This window comes from Corvus cornix, chromosome 7, assembly GCF_000738735.6.
Source record: "Corvus cornix cornix isolate S_Up_H32 chromosome 7, ASM73873v5, whole genome shotgun sequence".
Lineage (NCBI taxonomy): Eukaryota > Metazoa > Chordata > Aves > Passeriformes > Corvidae > Corvus > Corvus cornix.
The window spans coordinates 26371707-26392355 of NC_046337.1; the positions used below are offsets into that span (position 1 = coordinate 26371707).

The 20649-nt window shown below is 39.3% G+C and overlaps 2 protein-coding genes across 8 annotated transcripts in view; one reads left to right on the top strand and one right to left on the bottom strand.

Moving 5' to 3' along the window:
• The window catches only part of ADAM23 (ADAM metallopeptidase domain 23), a 71136-nt gene extending 59815 nt beyond the window's left edge, over nucleotides 1-11321 (top strand). Inside the window, exons 25-27 of one of the 6 annotated variants that reach the window (XM_039554898.1) lie at nucleotides 1196-1286; nucleotides 4126-4180; nucleotides 8100-11321. In XM_039554898.1, coding sequence (XP_039410832.1) covers nucleotides 1196-1286; nucleotides 4126-4180; nucleotides 8100-8213 — 260 coding nt within the window. In that variant the 3' untranslated portion in view covers nucleotides 8214-11321. Of the gene's footprint in view, nucleotides 1-1195; nucleotides 1291-4125; nucleotides 4181-8099 lie in introns of those variants that run through there. The other 5 variants (XM_039554904.1, XM_039554900.1, XM_039554901.1 and 2 more) reach the window with 5 other exon arrangements.
• Nucleotides 1-20649, bottom strand: part of DYTN (dystrotelin) — a 77164-nt gene that overhangs the window by 24434 nt on the left and 32081 nt on the right. The window contains exon 15 of one of the 2 annotated variants that reach the window (XM_019290256.3): nucleotides 1286-1810. The exons of the other annotated variant lie outside the window; for it this stretch is intronic. The gene's annotated coding sequence lies outside the window, so the exon portion shown is untranslated. Of the gene's footprint in view, nucleotides 1-1285; nucleotides 1811-20649 lie in introns of those variants that run through there. 2 annotated transcript variants of the gene reach the window in all.

The following is a 20649-nucleotide window of genomic DNA, read 5'->3' on the forward strand; positions in this document are numbered from 1 at the left end:
GTGTGTGGGGCTGGGCAGGAGGTTTTGTGATACCGACCTAACAGCTTAAAACTTCCAGTTGTTGCAGCTGCCCTTGCTTGCTCTTTGCTGCTCTCTGGCTGCTCCTCTTTCTTCCTTATGTTAGCTGTGTGACAGTTATCCAAATTCAGTTTCAGAACAATTGATTAGGAAAATTTCAATTGCTGTGTAGAAGTGTTGGTTTGGGGAGAGTGGGATAGGAGGCAAGAACTGGTATTGAAGGCTATTCCTGAATATGTAAATGTTTAAACAAAAAGTGTGTGATATGCTGCAGAAGAACTGTTGAGTTGCTTTCATCTTGCCTTGAGGTCAGATGCAATATTTTACATCAAAGACTGCAAGAGTAAGTTCTGTACAGAGCAAATGTTACTCAAGCCTACTGTCAGTTTCCCTCTGTCCTGTGTAAACAGAGCACTTAAGGGTCAATTATTAATATCTGATTGAGTTGTTCTCTTGCCCTTTTCAGAAAATGACACAAACATATTTTGTGCTGCTTCTTTTTGTTGCTCTTTTTTTCTGCTCCACCCTTTCCCACTTTGTTGTTTAGTAGCTTCTTGAGGGTGATGAAGAGATGCTTTGATGTTTGGAAAGCTTAGTGGAAATAAACTTTTATTTCAACTTTTATTCCCTATTATATAATTATTTGCTTTTGTCAAACAGTTGTAAATTTAGCATTGATGTAACTGTAGGGAGTCTGGACTCTGATTAGTAAGTGGTGCTAGATGCTCTCAGCTCAAATTAAAATATCTCCACCTTTCAGGAGCTCCATGAAAAAAGGGCTTTTTGATTTTTTTATTTCTTTCTCATTTTCTGTAGTCTTAGAACATACAGCATTCATACTTTTCCCCTCTCAGTTAAGGAATTATTCACAAATATCTTAGTGTCCTCAGCTGACTGTTCATGCAGCAGATAATGGAGTAAGTTACAATGGAATTCAATGTCTAATACTAGGTTTTTATCTATGGTAGAAGTCAGCATAGCACAATGCAGAGACCAACAGCTTTGTGCATTCCTGTTGTTAAAGTAAGTTAAGTTGGGCTTGTTGAGACTGTCTAGAGACATCACCTTGTGTGCTGTCTATATGCCCTGAATTGTCTGACTACCCTTCAGATGCTTCACATAATGTGAATAAAGTCATTGGTTTTTATGTCTGTCTTACCCTAATCCTTTATCACAGGTCCTAGTGCCACCAATCTTATAATAGGCTCCATCGCTGGTGCCATCCTGGTAGCAGCTATTGTCCTTGGGGGGACAGGATGGGGCTTTAAGTAAGCAATGCCGCATGTCTTCTCTTCGGTGGCTCTGGCATTTCTATTTCTTGCTTACATCACTAAATTTTGAGTTCCTGCTACAAGAGTTCCAAGTTAACCCCTCAAACGCGAACAAACTGCTTTAAACAAGAAAAGAAATTACACATGCACTAAACAAGCGGAGGGAATGGATTTGAAAATAGCAAATGTTATCAGGGTGCAAAGTTGAATAACAATAAAAGAATTAATTTAATTTTCATTAATTCACCTAATGCTTAAGGAACAAGGTCTTTTTTCACCTCCTCCAGTCAGTAGCATTGTTCTCAGAAGCTGATTACATTGGTTAAAAAGCCCCCAAAAGATACATGTCTTATTTTGAATGTAGTAGTACTTTCAAACTGCTCAACTTTTTGACAATGAGAGATGTCGTGTAAATGGTCAGTGGTGGAAGGAGCAGAGTAGTTTTCAGGAACAAGTGTGTTGACAACTTGGGAATAGCAGACCTAACTTTTAACTGATTATTTCTTTTATTGATACACAATCTGAAAAAAAAAAAAAAGTCAGGTTTAGAGAGAACATTTTGAAATCTTGAGCTGTTTCCTGAAAGATGAAAGTATTCGTCTCCCAATTCTAGTTTGATGTGTTTTGTAACTATGAGGATTAACAGATTAGTCATTCCGCCTGGGACTGTTAAAGCAAACAGAGTCTTGTACACAGGTACTTAATTCTTACCCTTTTTGTAGTGTCCAGTCTGCCCCCATGCATGGTCTGTATTTGGTAAAAAGGATCACCCGTTAGAATCAGTGTTTATAACCTTACAGATCATGAAAGTAATTAAGTACAAGTGATTTCTCATGGCATTTCAAGTTGTTGTTTCTTTTCAATAACATGAATCAAGGTTAAGCCATGATGCAACAATAAGCCATAATTCTCCAAGGAAAATGCATATATAAGTAGTAGTAACAATAATAATTCGAAGAAAATTTTCTATGGCCTCTACTCATATTTCATGTCAGAGTTGAGAAGAAAAAAGTTATTCCCTAATTGATTAAGACACCTATCAAAGTAGAATCTAGTGATAAAGTCATATTTATCTTGTAATTTACTTTCAAAGGTCATCTGAAAATGTTTTATTTCTGGTTTATACTCTTATATTTTCAAAGTTTCAGCAGCCCTTAATATTAAATATGCATATAGAAGCAAAATTTCAAGATCTCTTTCAGTCCTGCTGAAAGCAGCAAATGCGGCTTTGCCCTTTCTCCCGGACAAGGGAATTAGTCCCTGTTGCGGTGCCTGTCACTGTTCTCAGAAAGACCCACCATCTGTCACATTCATTTTTCTCTAAGTGCTTGTTCTGAGGGAAGTAACAGTCCCTGTTCTTCCACTTAATGCTGGCAAGAGCTGCAGCACTGCATGCAGCAGCTGTAGGAGTCACTGCTCCTCATTTGCTTTAGTAAGAAAATATTAAATACAAAATGTACCCAATCATCCATCTCTAAGCATGGGTGTAGGATCTTCAAAAGCTTTTTCAGCTCCTGAGGATAGACCTACCTTCCACTGCTGGTTTTTTTGTTGCATTATTGGTTTGTTTTGTTTTCTTTTAGAACTTCTTAGGTAAATAAATTTAGTCCACTTATTTGTGTAATAAATACCCTGAGGTCAGCCTACAGGATTTAGAAGTTATCACAGGGCAGCTCTAAACAAGGTAGCTTTAATATAGTCCTATATCTTTTTCATTGTGCCGTTTCCATATTTATAAATAGTAAAATAATTTTTATTCACAAAAAAACCCAAGTAAATACTAGTGTTTCAACAGTCCATAATTCCAGTTAGTTGCAGAACTGAGGGGCTTTTCCCTCTGCACTTCACTGCAATTAGTTTTTTAAATAAATACAACTAAATTTTCTGCAAGGCTTGCATTAACATTTCTATTAACATTTTTGGTTTATTAAGACCAACAATACACACACATTTAGAACAGTAATATTAGAAACAGTGATATTGTGAGTGCCCATGGGAATTAACTAAGCTAGATTCTGTTGGGGGAAAAAAAGTCAGCTTACCCCTTTTGGATGAGTTTTCTACTGTAAGAGACATATGTCCATTATTAGCAATTCATAGACTTTGCAGAAACAGAGTGTGTATCCCTAGATGATAGGTTTGTATTGCACAAGGTAGTTTGCTGAAAACAAAATACATGTAATGAAAGTATAAAATAAGTAGTCGGTTCTTCCTCTGAGTCTTTTCAAGCTGTCTTGTGCTCTGGCCACCTTTGCCCTTTGCCATGAGCACTGCAGCCCCTGCTTCCAGCAGACACAGAGCTCAAGAACTTGCACAAACAGAGAGCAGTAGAACAATTCCTCCCTGTCTAAAACAATACAGGATGTAATTGATTATTTCTTCTTCACGTTTCACACCTCTCAAACTGCTCTTGCAAGTGGTCAGCTTTGCACCTTGGTGTCATTTGTTTGCCCAAAGGGAGAAGCTCGTTCTCCCTATAGAGGATCTGCATTGGAAATGCCTCCTGAAGCTCTTATCTCACAAGAGCAAGATAGAACTGTTTATTCTGTAGCAGAACCTCAAATACACTGGCCTGGCCTAGCTCACAGCTTGAAGTGCATGTTTCTTCTGGGGGCCAGAGGGGAACAGAAGAGGCTTTTCAGCTTGAAGACAAAGAGGGCTAGCACATGTAGACCCCCTGATACTTGGCTTCAGATAGATCTGGAGGGACAGATGAGGATAATAAAGGGACTTTAACTTTTCCTTTTTTTAAGCAAGTGATATATTTAGTCTCTGCAACTATGAGAGAAGGTAGCTAATGCTTTACAAACTGGGAGATGTGATTTCTGTTTCACAGGTTATCAGATGTTCATATGAACATACGGTACTGTGGTGTCAAGTCCATATCAAACGTAAGCTGCAACTAAGCAAACTTTGTTCATGAACTGAGGTGGGGGGTGGGGGTTGGAGGGGAAGTGTAAAAGAAGGCTTGATGCAAGTTCAGAGAAACAAAGTAAAAACAGCTCAACAAACAACTTCCAGTTTCAAGAGTGAACCCAAGGTTAATTTTTAATCAAGTTAATGTGGATACAGAATAGGAAAGAAAAAAAGTTAACTGACAATTTTACAGGATATAGAATCTCATTAGACATTTCAGGTGGCTTAAAGGCTGTGAGTAGAAACCTTGTTAAGATGTAGATTTCACTCAGTTAAGCCTCACATAGTACTTTTGAAGCTGTTGGTGTTTAGACAGCAGTAAGAACTTCATTTTGGTGCAGCAAGTCTGTGCAAGGTTTCAGTATACAGTGCTTAATAAGGAAGGATATTTTTACCATTAGAGTATCTCAGGGGCCTACACTTTTTTCCACGCATATTCACTCACTTCTGCTAAGCTAGTGCAGTAATACAAGTCAGTTAATGCTTTTGTTACCGACTTTAACGGCAATTTTGGTAATAAAACACTGCTAAGAGGTAATGCTAGTAAAGGTGATGTGGAAATGCACATGAAAAGCTGCTGCTTGTTATAGCAGAATACAAAAGTGGCAGATAAAAAACTGATTGTAGGCACAATTCTATTTCCAGTAATTGTTCTTAGCTAAGGAGCTGAAGAGTTTTCTGTTTCTTTAATAGAAGATTAATGGAGGAACCAAAAACTTACCCAGCTGTAACAGATGCTGAGGTTGAACCGGTCTGTGCAGTTAACTTTAGACCCTAAAGGTTTCCACAACATAAGGCAGTGGAATGCTGGTGGCAATTTCATGAGGAAGGAGGTTTTGGTCCCTTTGCAGCATTTCCATCAAGCATGAATTGTGGACCAAAATCCAGTCATCACTGCACAAACAGCAGCTAGAATCAAACATGAGGTATTTTCTCACTTTTTTCCGAAACTACCTACTGGAATAAATGGGAGGTCAGTGTGTTATTTTAAGTTGCTTATTTTAGTCCCTCATTTTGTTAATTTTAATCAGTTTTGTAGCAAAAGCTTATTTATTTAAGCTCTTCTTCAGCATTTGAACCATGCTTTAGGAATGCCTATGAAAACATTAGCTAGTTGAAGTGGTTAAAAACTGGGTTTGCATAAAATCTGTAAATACGTCAATAAAGCTTTGTACTTACATGATCACAGACAGGGGCACACATTTGCAAGTAATGTACTCTATGACCATATTCCTAGTTAGTGGCACAAAAAGAATGCAGCAGATTGCAGCAAGGTATTTCTTGAATGCCTCCAGCCCTTTTTGAAACCAGTTTTTATTTTCTGAAATATTTTTTGTTTGTAAATATGACCATGTTAGGCAGTGATGTGCTGTAGCATGGAGTGCTTTTTTGATTAAAAATCACCTATGCTTGTTCCTTTTTCTGGTTGGATTACAGACAGAAAGGCTGACCCTCATTATTTAAAGAGGCATTAAAACTTTAAATGCAAAGAAGTAGATGTTCTAAGATCTTCCACATAAACCAACAAATGACTAGGAAGCAGCATCATTCTCCTGTGTGTCCTTTCATAGAGGACACTTCTACCCCCTTACCATTTAACTGAAGTATAGCAGAAGGAACCTTGTACTGCTATAACTCATAGCTATAAATGGTGGAAATATCCAGAACCTGCTAGTCACCTACTCTCCTTTATTGGAATTTTCTTGGGGAAGAGGGAGACTTGTTCTATTTGCCAATTTAAGTTAGACTACTAATTGTCTTCATTTTAGTATTATAATGGTTGGCAATTCAGGATGAAGATATTAAAGCAGGTCAGGGAATCAGAACAGAATTTCAATTCCTGCAGGGTAACACCTCCCTGCCCACCTCTGAAGTGCTACATGGCAGCAGAGAGAAGTGGCAGCTCTTTTTAAAGCTTTGCATGTGTGTACTGTTTCCTTATTGACACTGTACCTCATGTTCCGTATTTCAGGCTCTTATTTTAGTTCTTCACATGTTTCTCTCTCTCATAAAACATTGTTAGCAGAATAGCCTAAGTGAAGAAAGGCAGTGGTTTGGTCAGCATCTTGTTCCTCAAAGGCTGTATTTCTGCTGAATAAAACTAGGAAATGAATAAATATATGGTTTGTACAGATCACAGAATGCACGATGAGGTTTGTACTGGAACACTATACGAGTGGAGATCAGGTCAGAAAAGAACAGATAAGATAAAAGTCAAAAGAGTGTCGTTAGATTGTACTGGGAAGCTAGCATAGCATCTGTCCTCTGTACCATGTTCTAAGACTTTATAAAGTCCATTTCTTTAATTAAAATAAGCTCAGGTAACAATGGAATTCAGAGTCTGTTTTAAGGACTTGTCCTCTTCAAGCAAACTGGAATATGGTACTTCCTATATAGTAGAAGGACAAGTTATGTCACCTGGATTTTTCATCTGCATTGTTGATTTAAAAGGGCTGGTAATCAGTTGTTTATCAGCAGTGCTTGAATTCAAGGATGCTAGACAGTATTTAAAAGGAGGAGGTGGGGGGAAGAGAAGCAGACACGTCCTTTTCCCATTGAAACTGTTGGCAGGACAAACAGATGCACAGCAGCCTTTAACTCACATTTAACCAAGTTCTGTATATTCATACTTCCTATCAGGGAGTTTTGCAAGTTGGCCTGAAAAATTAATTTCCTCATCTCAAATTTACCTGTACTTCAGAGGAAGAGGAATTGAGATACTGAGGTAATGTCAGCCTCACTCCAAAGGAGCATTAGTACAGTAATCCTGGAGGGGAAAAGATTGAAAGATGAATAGAGTAATCTTCTTTCAGAAACTAGCAATTCTTAAGCATTCATCTCACACAAATCCAATCACAAGCATCCAAGGGAAAAACCAAAATCAAGGATGCCCAAGAATTACCAGCCTCTGGAAGTCCTCTCAAAAAGAAGTTGCCTTTGCCTTAGTCTCAAACAACCAGTTAAACCTTATGTATAGAATATTTATAAATATTGTAGCCATGGTAGAGGTTAGCAGGGCTGCAGAAGGTTGAAAATCCAGGGGTTGGTCTGTAGCTTTAGGGAATATATGAATTCCGTTCTGTATTTTTTGCATGTTGGTCCGGTGGTGGTAGTGGTGTGTATGCCCAATGGTAAAACTAAATGCATGAGCCCCTTGCTTGATGCCCCACATAAAGCCAGATACTGGGGAGGTTGCACCCAACTTTTGTTGTTGCTTCCTAATGTCTTGCTGTTTGACATAGGACATCAACATCGCAGGAGATTGGATGTCACCAGCTTGCTGCCACTGTTAACATTCAGTTCTAGTCACACAATTGACAAAGCTGTCCAGTCTCCTTCGAATGCAATGTCTCAGCTGTCTTTTGCACCTTACTAAGATTCACAGCACTTATGGTCAATAGTGTGGTAAGAGCTCACAAAGGCACACACACTTTTGTCACACTGGATTACATAAACTAAGTTCTGGTGTAGCCAGGGCTGGGCACTTGCTCTGAGAACTCGAGCCTCTGTGGGCTGAGTGTTGCCATTCCTGGCACTTATGACTCATTCTCTTTAGGTGAATGTGTGCATTCTTGGCCTAGAGCACACATGTGTTACTGGGAGCTGAAAGGTTCTATAAATTTAGAGCACCACTTGAAGTACTACAGAAAAAATTGGTTTCTGTATGCCAGCATGATCTTTAAACTGCATAAGGAAACCAGTACTTGATACCATGCTATAGAAAGCATACAACCAAATTCCTGAAATAGTTACCCCTTGAAAAAGTTATTGGTTAAACTGTGTCAGTGTGAGCCTTTTACCTTACTATGACCTTAGCAATGGCTTTGTTCCTGTTATATCTAACTAATGTCTTGCATTTTTCTCTTTCTACCTCCTTTTGATGCAACCTGGAAGAAATGTCAAAAAACGAAGGTTCGATCCAACTCAACAAGGCCCTATCTGAAGAAACGCCATTCAAAAAGCTGCTTCTTGCACTACTGGATTTTGGGTATGATGTCTTTGCTGTAGCTACACAGGAACTAAATCAGTACAGAAGAACACGAGAACAGTAACTATAAACATAAAGTTGGGATTTGAGTTGGTAGAACACTGTCCTTTTTGGAGATAAGTTGGAAATACTTCCTCTATTCACCTTTCTCTTGTTAACATTAACTGACAAGTGGTACAAGCAAACTGCTTCAAAAATCAGGTGTTTTTTTCCTTTTCTCAAACTAAGAAGGACACACACAGACCAACTGCAATAAGAGAACTGTTCCAAAATAATGGAATCGCAAAAGATTCTTTCCCAGCCTGCTGGCACTCTAACTTCACTTGAGTTCGCATGACTTCATTTTTCTTATCAAACTCCAGTGGCATGAGGAGCTAATTTTGAAAGGGTAACCTGCATGGCTCACTTACAAACAACCAAGTTAGCAAGCTGACCCCAAGCAGAATCTGCAGCCCAATAAATACAAACCACTGGGAAGCCAGTGCCAGGCTTCAGTAGCTTTTCCAGCCACGCGGTACATTCTGCTGCTGGACTTGAGGGTTCCCTGCTCCATGAGCTCACTGTCCACCTTGGACAGGAGCCTGTTGGGTATGGAAGCTAGTGAATGATGGATGGAATTCTTCCAACATGGAAAAAGTGTAAATATGGAAATAAGATTTTGATGTATCATTTTCACAGACTATATATAAATATATATATGAAAGAAAAGAATTTCCATATAAAAAGGTTCTATTCTTTATGTAAATCTATTTTTGATGTTGGGTTTGGTTTTGGGTTTTTTTCCCCTCCCCTTTTTTTCTGTAGCATGTTGTACAGCAGATGTTCTGGGCTTGCTCAAAAAAGGCAGATAACAGCATGCAGATGCAGGGAGTTCTGACACCAAACAGATGTGATCTAAAGTTTGTATGCTTGAAACCAAAAACAATTAAAATGTATAAATGCATATCTATGTATTGACTATAAGTCTGAATTACTTTTTTTGGCTGTTACGTAGAATTTTCCATGATATAGTATAAGAACACACACTCAAACTAATCACAGAAGTGCCAAGCTCTCTTTTTTCTTTGAAGAATAGCTACTTTTTTCCTGCCTAGATCCTGTAAAATAAAAACTTTAATAAGCCTTAAAATACTGAAAAAATGTTAAAGCTTGGAATGAGTTATTCTTCTCTTGCCTTCTGCCCATCCACTCGAAGCATCTTGCAAAGGTGACTGACCTTTTTAACTCATTCCCTGCATCTCTTTGATGCATGTCCCTTTTCAAAGTTTAATGCAAGATTAATACTTTGACCCTTGGCTAAGGATAGCCAGCTACCATCACAATATGTGCAAAATCCCATGTAATTTCAGGTGCGTTGTCATTACTTTTAGAGACACCTTTTGTACAAACACAGATTTTTGCAGAGAAGTCCTGGGCAGCAGTCCTGTGTCCCTAGAACCAGGCTAGCCTGGCTGCAGCTGCCTTGGGAAAGGTATGTGAAGAGGTCGAGTTTAGGGCTCCCTTAAAGTACAGTCTGGCTCATCCTTTGACTTTAAAAAATTTGGTAAGTGAAGTAACTGAAAATTTATTGCTGCATCTGATAATCAGAATTAAAGACTTTTGTAATTTTGGATCTAATTTAGAACTTGTAGTTTAATAACAACAGAAGCCCAAGTCCACTATTTCCTGCATCTTTGTTCAGAGGAAATCCATTTCCCAAGTTAGCTTTAAGAGCCAAAACATTAAGAAAATGCTGCAGATGTTTTCCTGTGAGTTAGAAGACCTCATTTCAGTTATTTTTCTTATTATTATAATGTTCAATTCAATAGTCTCAATATATGGGGTTTGATTCACAGTTATTATTAGATATTTTCAATCAGCTTTAACAATCACATTTACACTTACTACATTATAAGTTAAAGGTGCTGCACACAGGTAGTTGACATTAATGGAAATTATAAACTTATTCTGAAAAATTCCTGCTTGGTTTTAAGCAGAATTAAATTAGTGACATTTCTCTGATGACAAACCAAAAATACTTGCAATGGTATTATGGTTCTCTAAAAATGCTTTGATTGGGAACACAGTGTCTAACTTTTTTCAGGTTCTGCTTCCAAAGCAAGCATAACTCACAACAGAAACACCAGTGATATGAAAAATTGTAGTAAGTTAACTGGATATACATAAACTACCTGTGTAATAAACCTTGGAGAAGCATTTCACAAACAACATTGTTAGTGTGTGATGTGATGTTTTAAATCAGACCACAGTGGTCCCCAACTACTATGTATATATGTTCAGTGCTGGAGTAACTTTTTTATTTACACCAGCAGTTTCATAGGAGTTACGATTTCTTGACTGAATTTATGCTCCAGTCCTCAGCCATTGTGTGTATGGGAAGAACAAGAGTTCTTGCCCTGTGTGTACACACAACACAAGCGACAACACAGCTCAGAGTAGGTATAGGCTGAAGTGCTTCCTGTGCTGGTAGACAGTTAAAAAACTGGGTCTGGTAGGTGTTGATTTTGTACATCCTCCTTGCTGTGCTTTGGGAAGTGCATATCCATTTAGCAGTAACTTACTCATCGCAAAGCGTCACCAAAAGACGACCAGGTTGACTGTGCCTCCATCTCATCCACTCTACCTTTGCTCCATTATTTACCTATTCAGCTGAACAAGAAACTGTGGTAACTGCATAGCTCATTCCAGTCTGCTGCATGATCTCACTGATTTGATCTGATATTCCTAAAAGAGAAGTCTGCCAGGCAAATTAACAGCTGTATAGGTGCATGTTCAAGAAACAGATTAGTTAAGGCTGGAGTCTGACCAATTTTTCTTTACTATGCAAAGATGGGTATTGCACAAACAGATGAGACAAATGTCTGAGGAAATGCCATAGAATACTTGAAGTTATGTTTTAAGCTTAATCAGTCATGTTTTATATTCATTACTGCTTCCACTGTTACTCTTCCTTTTAAAAATGATTTGTAACTATTTTTTTAAGTGCACAACTTGATGTTGTTATAAATCAAGTTTTTGTTTGAAGTTAATACTCATTCATATCCTGTTGGCTGCTAATGAATGGAAATTCAATAGTCCTTGTTCTGCATCTTAGCAAGATGAGTATTAAAAACATCATGAACATGGAATGGAGTAGTTTTTAATTTTCAATCTTTATTTTTCCTTATTTATTCTCTCAGCTTAAATTAATTTCTGTGATCAAGGAATCATCACCTTTGTAGTAATGGAAATTGAATGGAGTTTTCTTTTATCAAAGATCTCAAACTGTGTCAAATCTCACAGTGAGGCTCTGTCTGTGGGAGGACATTGCACGCAGCCTTTCTGCCGTGCATGGAACCAGCGCCTTGGCACGCAGGATGTGCTGGGCCTGCTTCAGTCCCAGCTGCTGGCTGCACTGAGTTCAGTGAGACCTGGAGGCTTTTGCTACTTGAGGGAAGCCTTTTCCAGCTCAAAAATCGGAATTATATAATTACAAGAAGTTCAAAATGAGGCCCTCGAAGTATTCTTTAAATAATTACACTGTAACAAGCAGATACTATGGCCATCACTTTAATGGAATACTGAATAAAACTCAATTTCCCTTTTCTTTTTTTACCAGACTAACTCTAGTGAAGCCAGCCTGGGAAAATTAAATGCATGCATGTCACAGTTACCAGATAACTACTGATATTGTTTTGCTTTCTCCAGCTCCAGACAGGAAAACAAAATACGCTTTTGTGTTAGTATCTCCCAAGGTTCTGTATGAAAGCATGCTTCTCATTTAGAACTATAGAGTGAGGGAACACTCTCATTAATGGATCCACTATTATCCACTTCTATTTCCTGTCATTTGAATATAGGATTTATCTATAGACTCTATATAAACATGCAACATTTTGGCTATAATTAGAATAGACAGATTCCTTGAAATAGGAGTTAAGTGTTTTGCAGCATATGAATAGAAAAGCAATATAGAGACAGATCCACATTAGCTTTTACTGGATTTTACGAGAAAAATTCTTAGAATTGTTTTTGAAAACTTTCACAATTCCAGCTCGAAACACTGAACCGCGATCTTGCTAGGGCACTTACTATCATGAACAAAATCAACACAACAACAAGCCACATTGTACAAGCCCAAAACCCCCTTTTGTTCTAAATGCACTGCCTATAGATTCCTACCTACGAGAGCTGAAAAGTTAATTTAACATGACTCATCCATCAGTAATATCACAGAGATTAAGTGCCCATGAAAAGCTTAAATAAAAAAAAGTAACTAAGAATTTTAGTAGTAGAGGTGCTCAAACCAGTACAATTGAAAGCAAAAGGTCACAAAAACATCTGAAAGCTGCACATACTATAATTTAGTTCAGTGATTCATTGTTCACAACTCAGCAAGCACATTTTTGTAGGTTTGTGGAACAAGTTATTTAGTGGGAACATGTAACTCAAAAGGGGATACAACCCCTAGATTAGTACAAGGACTCCACATCAGATCAGCATCACCAGGCACTTAACATGTTATTTCTGAACAACCACAGACTGCTGGGGGCAGTGTAATTCTGAATGCTCTAATCTGTAGAACACCCATAATCAAGTGTCAGTTGATTTCATCTTATTAAAATTTTCTTCTAAAAAAGCTTAGCTTTGTCATAAGTCATGGGATAGTCCTCATCTTTACCACTAACACTGTAACAGGCCATGCTTTAGTCTTTGGAAAGTGGCACTTTCTGAGCCAATATAAGAATTTCCCCATCAAAGCTGGTAACTCAAAGCATGGAGGAGCTTAAATGCATTTTACGCAGTCCAAGTCCAGTTGTCAGACTTCATAAGCACAACATTCCACCACTATATATCATATACTCATAGATTTCCTCAGCCATCTGACAAACTATTAAAGGCTTTGAATTTGCTTCAGAGACTGTGAAGCAATGTTTGCATCTGCACTACACAAAGAGGTTGAGAGAGAAGGGCTGGTTATTAAAGGTGTATTTTAACTGGGGACAAAGGCACGAGCACGATGCACTCCTTACATTACACACTGGTAACACGCTGTGGTTTGTAACATCTGTGTCGCCTCTAGTGCGGAAAGGAAGCGACCCCACACATAACATGCTTTGCTTTTCTGCAGTCTAACCCAGACAGCGTCCAACCAAAAAACAACACAAGCAACTACTTTCGACTGGTTTCCTATCTCCAGCTGAGATGGTGATCAGTTTATTCTCAAGAATGAAGCACGTCTAAACCTAGTGCTATTTGCATAAACCTTAAGAGAAATTTTAAAATGGTGACTTCATGACAGCTGTGCTAAACTTACTTCCATATAAATTGCAGGAAGCATAGGCTAACAACTGACAGCTCCCAGTTTCCCCACTTGACTCCTTTGAAAGTGTTTTGTGTACAATGGAAACAAGAATCAATATCCTTATGCATGTTGCCCTCACACTTTACATCCAAGATATAAATTTATGACTTGTCTTGAAATAGAATAAGCACTGACCTTATTAATTCAGGACAGTTTTTCATAGATTGGGTCTTTGGACTGTTGAGGTTTTAATTATCTACTATGTACCCGCTCTTCGGAGGGGACTCCTCAACACACATCACTCAGGATGCTATGGATTCACAGCACAGTGAATCACTCCTAATCAGTACATAAATGCTTTACTGTTCCAAGAAAGGAGTATTTAGTATTGCAGAAAACTGAACAGATCTATCCCTAGTGTCTAATCCAGGTAATGGGGCACCTGGATGCCCTTTGGAACTTCAGCACAACCAAGTAATTCACAGTACTTGTAACAGCAGAGTTATTTTCTCAGAGAAACAACCCTCTCCTTCCCCTCCCACCTGGCTACTGAGTGCAGACTAGCTGAGGTAGAAGTTTCTGTACCTGAGGGTTTCAGAAGGAAATGGCACCAACAGATTTTCCTGTGAGCCTGCAGCTTTGACAACGTCCAAAGGACCCTTGCACAAAGGTGATGGGAGTTGTGCTGAACAGCACCTTGTACTGTCAAGCTGAAGGAAGTGCCCAGACCCTACTGGCACAACACACCCCTGATTTCCACTGGTCAGTGGGCCAAGCTGTGTGGCAGCAGCATTGAGGACACCTGAAGCTCCACCAAAGTCTATAGCAAAGCCTGACTTTCAGCCTTAGTGCAGTCACACAAAGATGCTTCCACTCATGTCTTCAGCTTATGTAAACAGAGATGTTTATCTCCCTAACAAGAACCTCTTCCCAAAACATGATTTATAGCAGTCTGGTTTACTCCAAAATACACTAATAACTGTATAATTAGAGAATGACTACACAGAACTTGCAGTGCTCATGGTTTTGTTAAGCAGTCTCAATCTGTGCTTTCAAAGAGAAGGCTCAAGTTACTTTTAAAAGTCAGTACAAGGACCACAATCTAAATCTCCACAATCCATTCATATATTTATGTTGGCATTTGACATATCTGGACCATCCATTTCCTCCCCAGACCTTTTCCCTTGTCAACATGCCCTGCTCTAAGGGTGGCACAACAATGAAATCAGATGGATGCAAAGTGCACAAGCAAGCCTGTTTCCTTTGGAGTCCCTATTTCTTTTCAGGCACATCTGAACTCTGTTATTACTATTTCAAGACTTGCTCCATTATGAAGTTACTCTTACAGATATTGTTAACAATAACATAGTTTACAGACGATGAATGCTTGACCAGGATTTCTGTGCAATGAGAAAGCAGTTCCAAGAAACTATTCTAGTGCCCTCCAGCTTTCACTGAAAAGCTTCAGGAAATTAAAGATTTTAATTTCTGCTTTGTGTAATGATGAGGTTCTGAACACAAGACTGAAAATTGCCTCATTTGCAGAAAGAAAAACAATTCCCTTACATTGCAGAATCCTGTTTGTGTGCTGTTGGATCAGAGGGCTGGGCAGGTAGATAAAAGATTCAGGTCCCATTACATTTTTACTTCAGTTTTCCTCCCTCTGATTTGGCTGGGCATTTTTCACTTCAAACACAAGATCTCTAGGACAGGAGCTGTCATACTCAAAGGTGACCTTTAGCATCTAGGCCAGGGAGCAGTGGTTTTAGGCAGAGCTGGGTGGCCCATAAGTTTGAGACAAGCCCCCTCCCTGGGTATTCAAAAAAATTATAATCTTCATTAAATATGCAGCTTTTTAGCTCTGCCTAATCAGTAATAGGATAAGAAAGAAAGGACCTTGTTAAATCAAACTATAGTCTTTTCAGAAGCTCCAAATTAAAGAAACTTACTACATAGAAATCCACTCTAGTATCACCTTTGTAGCATTCCCTTTGAGAATAGGTTTCAAAGGGTACATTTGTGAAATAAAAATGGGAGTTTCAAAGGCTGAGTGGCCTGACCTACTAAAAATAAATAAAATATATACTTAATTTTTTAAAAACCCCCAATGTTCTATCTCTATCCCATGGTTCCTTACTGATAATGTAGGGTTTTGTCTCATCTAAGTATTCTAAATGACAGAGCTTGTACTACTACTTCATTCAGGAAAATAATTCAAGAAGGCAGATTTCTCTGACAATAAATTATTCATGACAGATCTTACACATTAAAAAACCCCCAACTTTCTCCTATGACAACATCAGTAGCGTGCTTTTAAGGCTTCACATTTGTGGTTTGAAGAGTTGCAAGTACTTTGTCAGTGCCAAAGAACCCTAGTAGGAACTAGTAGCAGAACACAGAGTAAATCAGATAGTCCAGCAAACAGTCTGAGAATGAGCAGGTAACCAGGGAGAGCTGAAGATCCCACAATTCCCTTTCACACAAGACAGAATATCCTCATTACGCTCCAGAATCTCCTGTGACTTATTTCTTGGCCCTAAATAATTTGCTATCCCCCCCTCTAATTTGTTCTTGAAGACTATTTTCCCAAACAACTTCAAGTGGAAATGTGCAGACTGCCAGCATGGGGTCCTGGCTGCCAGGGGAGCGTCTGTGCCGTGGGATGGGTGTGACAGTGGCAGGGCTAGCACCCTTCCTTGGCTGGCCCAGGAGCTGCCCTGAGACAAGCATGCTCAAACACCCTTTTCTCCCAAGAGCTGCAGGAAAGAAACCCTCAGAGCAAGAAAAGGTAGGAGACTTGACATTGCAGTCCTACTCAGCTCAGGGAAGAATGCACTGTGAAAGTGCTTTTTTCCCCTAGAAGATCTGGCCGTAATTCCTTGGGAGAAACTGATCCTATAACAGCCTTGCTTTGTTAGATGTTAGTGGCAGTTTTATGAAAACATGTTTCACTGAACTGCTCTTTTAACTGTGACATACCCAGTGTGACTCTCCTGTCTGCCTGGAGTGCTGATGATAAGGGTTTCTTCATTATCTGTGAGAACATTAGGAAGCAGGAAGACTGAATCAGAAGAACCAATGACTTTATTCTGGAACATGTTGATATCAGTCCAGTACCCAAATGGCAATGGATCCCTTAATTCAAAAACTAATAGTTGTCTGGCTATAAATATCCAGAATGCCATTAAAATGAATCAAAACTCTCTAACTGAATGGCTAATGTGGGACAACTTGCCCAAAAGACGTGAACAATTAACTTTTGATGTACTATATTAATCAGTTTGGGGTTCTTTCTTATTTTCTTGGAATGTTTTAGTCTAGAGAGATGTGGTCACATCCTTTACAAAGGTCATTTGCATTTATGTCACATATCACCAGATTATGTTTTCAAAAATATATATTAATTTTCTAACCAACGTTGCTTAGCTTGCACTTGTAAAAATACCTGCTCCACATGTCTTTTCAAAGCTTGTGTTAAATACATTTGCCAGAAGAACTGTTACCTCTTCCACAAATTAATTTAAATAAGTGGCTTCGACAATTAAGCCAGTTCACACTTCTGACATGGCATCTGAATTTTCTCTTGGGGAAACACTCCAAACATGGCCCTGGAGACAGAGCTGCTCACATACAACAGCTGGTAGGCATGGAGAGAGAGAGGAACACATTATTAAAGACAAGTCTATTCTGATAGGGAGCTGCAGTTCCTCAAACCTTCTAGCAGAAGGCTACTTCTCAGCACAGACCAGAGACATGCCAGGGCTCCTGGCACAGAAATACACTGGTCACCTGCCTGTCCCATGTCTTGTCTGCCAGCTCCATGGAAATGTTTCAGGTCATCAGCAATAGTGTACAGCACTGAAGAATTGTATGTTTAATTACACCTTTGCACTGGTTAGAAACGCTTAAGTGTTGCATCACATCCAGTGACTTTCATGCTGGTCATTTCACCAGAGAATAGACCTAGACGGTTGTTTAGAGCAGTGTGAGATCATCAAATTCATTTGTGAGTGTGGATTCAATCCACCTAAACAAAAAAACACAACTTGACATCAAAAGCTTAAAAAAACAGGTTTAGCTACTCAAAGCCCTCTACATATCATTTTAAAAATGAATAAAATATAGCCACGGACTTTGGATCAAGTATTTAATTTCATTTCCAAGAGGCTCTTAGGTATGTTTGTCAGGGAGCCCATTTTAAGGGCAGTTTAATCTCTTGGTTAAAAGAGAAATTGAAAAGTTAAAAGTGGGATTAGGATTCCACACTCTGCCTTTATGGACTTTGAAGAAAAAAATCAAGCCTCTGCCAGGTACCATGAATTTAAAGCTGACAGACCTTTGAGTTTCTCCCCTTCTGAGAATCACAAGTTTTGCCTTTGCTGTCACTTACCCAGGTTTCACACAAGGCTGGAATAATTTGGAACCCAATTCAGCAAAACGCAAACTTTCAGCTAAGAATATGTCTGTAAAGCATTTTTTTTTAGTAAGCCTAAAAGAGGTCTCTTTCATCATGTGGGACATTTAAAAAAGCCTAATACTGCATTCAGGTGTGTCTGCTTATGGAACTAACAGGCAAGCTGTGCATCCCATCACACATTGCTGTCTCTCAGTCTCAGTGCTGAATGTCTTTTTTTATGTGTAAATGCTTACTTAGCTCAAGCAACCATAAGCCACTGTCTATTAACTTAAATGTTAATTTTAAACCACATCAGAAGGTTTGCTGGAAGCAAATGCAGGAAGGAAGCAACTCTGTGTATAGTTATTTACACCTTTGCTCTATTCCAAATGCAAATACCAGTGAAATGGCCTCCTACTTTTCTTACTTATCCCTTATTCCTATATCCTGATCATTTTAGCTTTTACTTTATTTTATTTTTATTTTTTTCTGGTAGAAATAGCATTCTTTCTGTAGTGTTACATGATCTGAAACCTGTCTCATCTATAAGTAAATAATCAATTTTTCTTGATAAAAAAATCCTTATGCAAATGACTCTGGATATGACCTACAGCTTATGTGAATTAAATTCATAAGATATGGAGACCCATATAAGATATGAGCACTGGCTTCCTGGGGAATATATCATGCACTGTAATTAAAGAAAGATTATTGGTAGCTTAAGAAGGGCACAGAAAGCTTTACTGAGGGAGTGTGTGGAATTGAATGAGATGACCAATCCTGGTGTTTCTTCTCCACTAGGAGGCTGAGGTGATCAATCTAATTATCAAAAACCTCTTTCCCAGAAATAGAATATAAGTGCTCTGGTTCAGAGGGAGCAGAGCGTAGTAGGCTCAGGAAGTATTCGTGGAGCCAACTATTTTATCTGTAGCAGTATTTCCCTTGAGCAGCAACTCCCATTTCTGTGAGAGTCCCTGGTTCAGTTCCCTTGGGTCTGCCAGGATTCTGAGTGGAATGAAACCAATGTTGTTCTTGATCCAAAACCAGATAAAGTGCACCCAGAAGGGGACTCAAATAAACTCACTTGTTAACAATGAATCCACAAAGGTTGTAGGTTGACAGAAACTTATCAACTCACAAGAAACATGTAACCTTTTTCTTTCCATTTGGCTCTACCCTTAACAATGCACAGCAGAGTCCTTAGAACAACAGACCACAGACCCAGAAACAGCAGCAAAACCCACTTCTGTGGCATTTTAATCTTGCTCTGCTCTGGCCCCTGCAGCCAGGCCAACCATGAACACAAGCAGCCCCAGAGCCTTTTCTACCCAGGAGCTGCCTTCAGGTTTCATCACAACAGCCAGGTCTTATCTGCACACTTTCCTTCTCTCCTTTGCCAGGTTCAATCCCCAAACACAGAGGCAAGGAGAAGCATGCTGGTTACTCACTTGCCAAGGAGGCTCCAGACTGCACATGGGTCCAGAATCAGCTCCAGAGCAGACATTAAAAAGAAACCAATAAAACCAAAAGCTGATCCTTAAGGACCATTTCAGCCCTAGAACTCAGGAGAAGGAAGTCTACTGGAATAGCCTCTATTTGATAGCACAGAGAAGAAATGTTGGAGATCCTACGTATGAGAGGCTTCCCCCACCACATTGCAAGGGCCCCTTGCAAGGTATTGCACTCTTCAGTTCATCCTGAAGTCTGTTTCAGCAGTTGGTGACCATTACTCCCCTCATTCCCAAACTCACACTTCTTGTTAAATAAATGGAACATTTGAAAATTGGCCAAAGTCATACAGTATAGCTATTTACAAGGGTTCTAGCCAGTGTTCTTTCATCCCCAAAAAGTTCCTTGCACTTTTGTTAAACAGTAGCACTACTTACACAAAATATACTTTCACAGGAATTCCTTATTCAGGAGATAAAGCATCAGGAGAAAAGAAAAGCAGTGTTAATTGTCATAGGCATGCCGCAAGATCAAGGGTTTGAAAAGGAAGTTGCTCCTCCGTTTATATGGACTGTACGAATAGAAAGAACAGAAATTATAATGGTCTTGATCAGAGAAATCAGTGTCTCAAGCCAGCTTTCCAGCTGATGTGAACCAGTGTGGCCCCACTGACTGCAATGAAGATAAGCCTCATGCTACTGAAGCACAGTTGCTTCCTGGAGAAGGGATTATGGTTCCAGGTATGAAGAAGAAGGGAGCTGCCAGTGAAAAGTCTTGGAAAAACAAATAGGTTGCTCCCCAGCTGGTACGGACTGGTGCAGCTGCACTGGCTTCAGATAGGCAGCAAGGTGCTACATGATTTGGCCTATAAACTACAGAGTCAGGGAAAAAGAATGGTCTCACCTGCCTATTGCTTCAAATAGCTGGCATTAAGCAAGTTCTGTCCAACACTGGTTATCAGCATGGTCACAGAGCCCCAGCTCTTTGAGTTATATGTTTCTGTATGCAAGGGGGTCACAGCAGGCACAGGGAGCACAGGCAGAGTTGTGCTCAGATTTTTCTCTCCATTCTGCATGTAACAGGAGACAGCCTTTTCATCAATGGTTTCCTTTCACTTCCCTAGCAGCTTTGCCCATTTCTCCAAGACACACAGATTTTTCAGCTGCTTCACAGAAGTCACAAGGGAGAGGGGCTGCAGCTGAGAACCTCAGAGAGCGAAAATGCAACAACAGTAGATCACATTATTTTTCTTGTGAGAGAAAATGTAACCAGACCACCCCCCCTCCGCCGAAGAGTGTACAGCACTCCAAGGTAGCTCTTCTTTAGG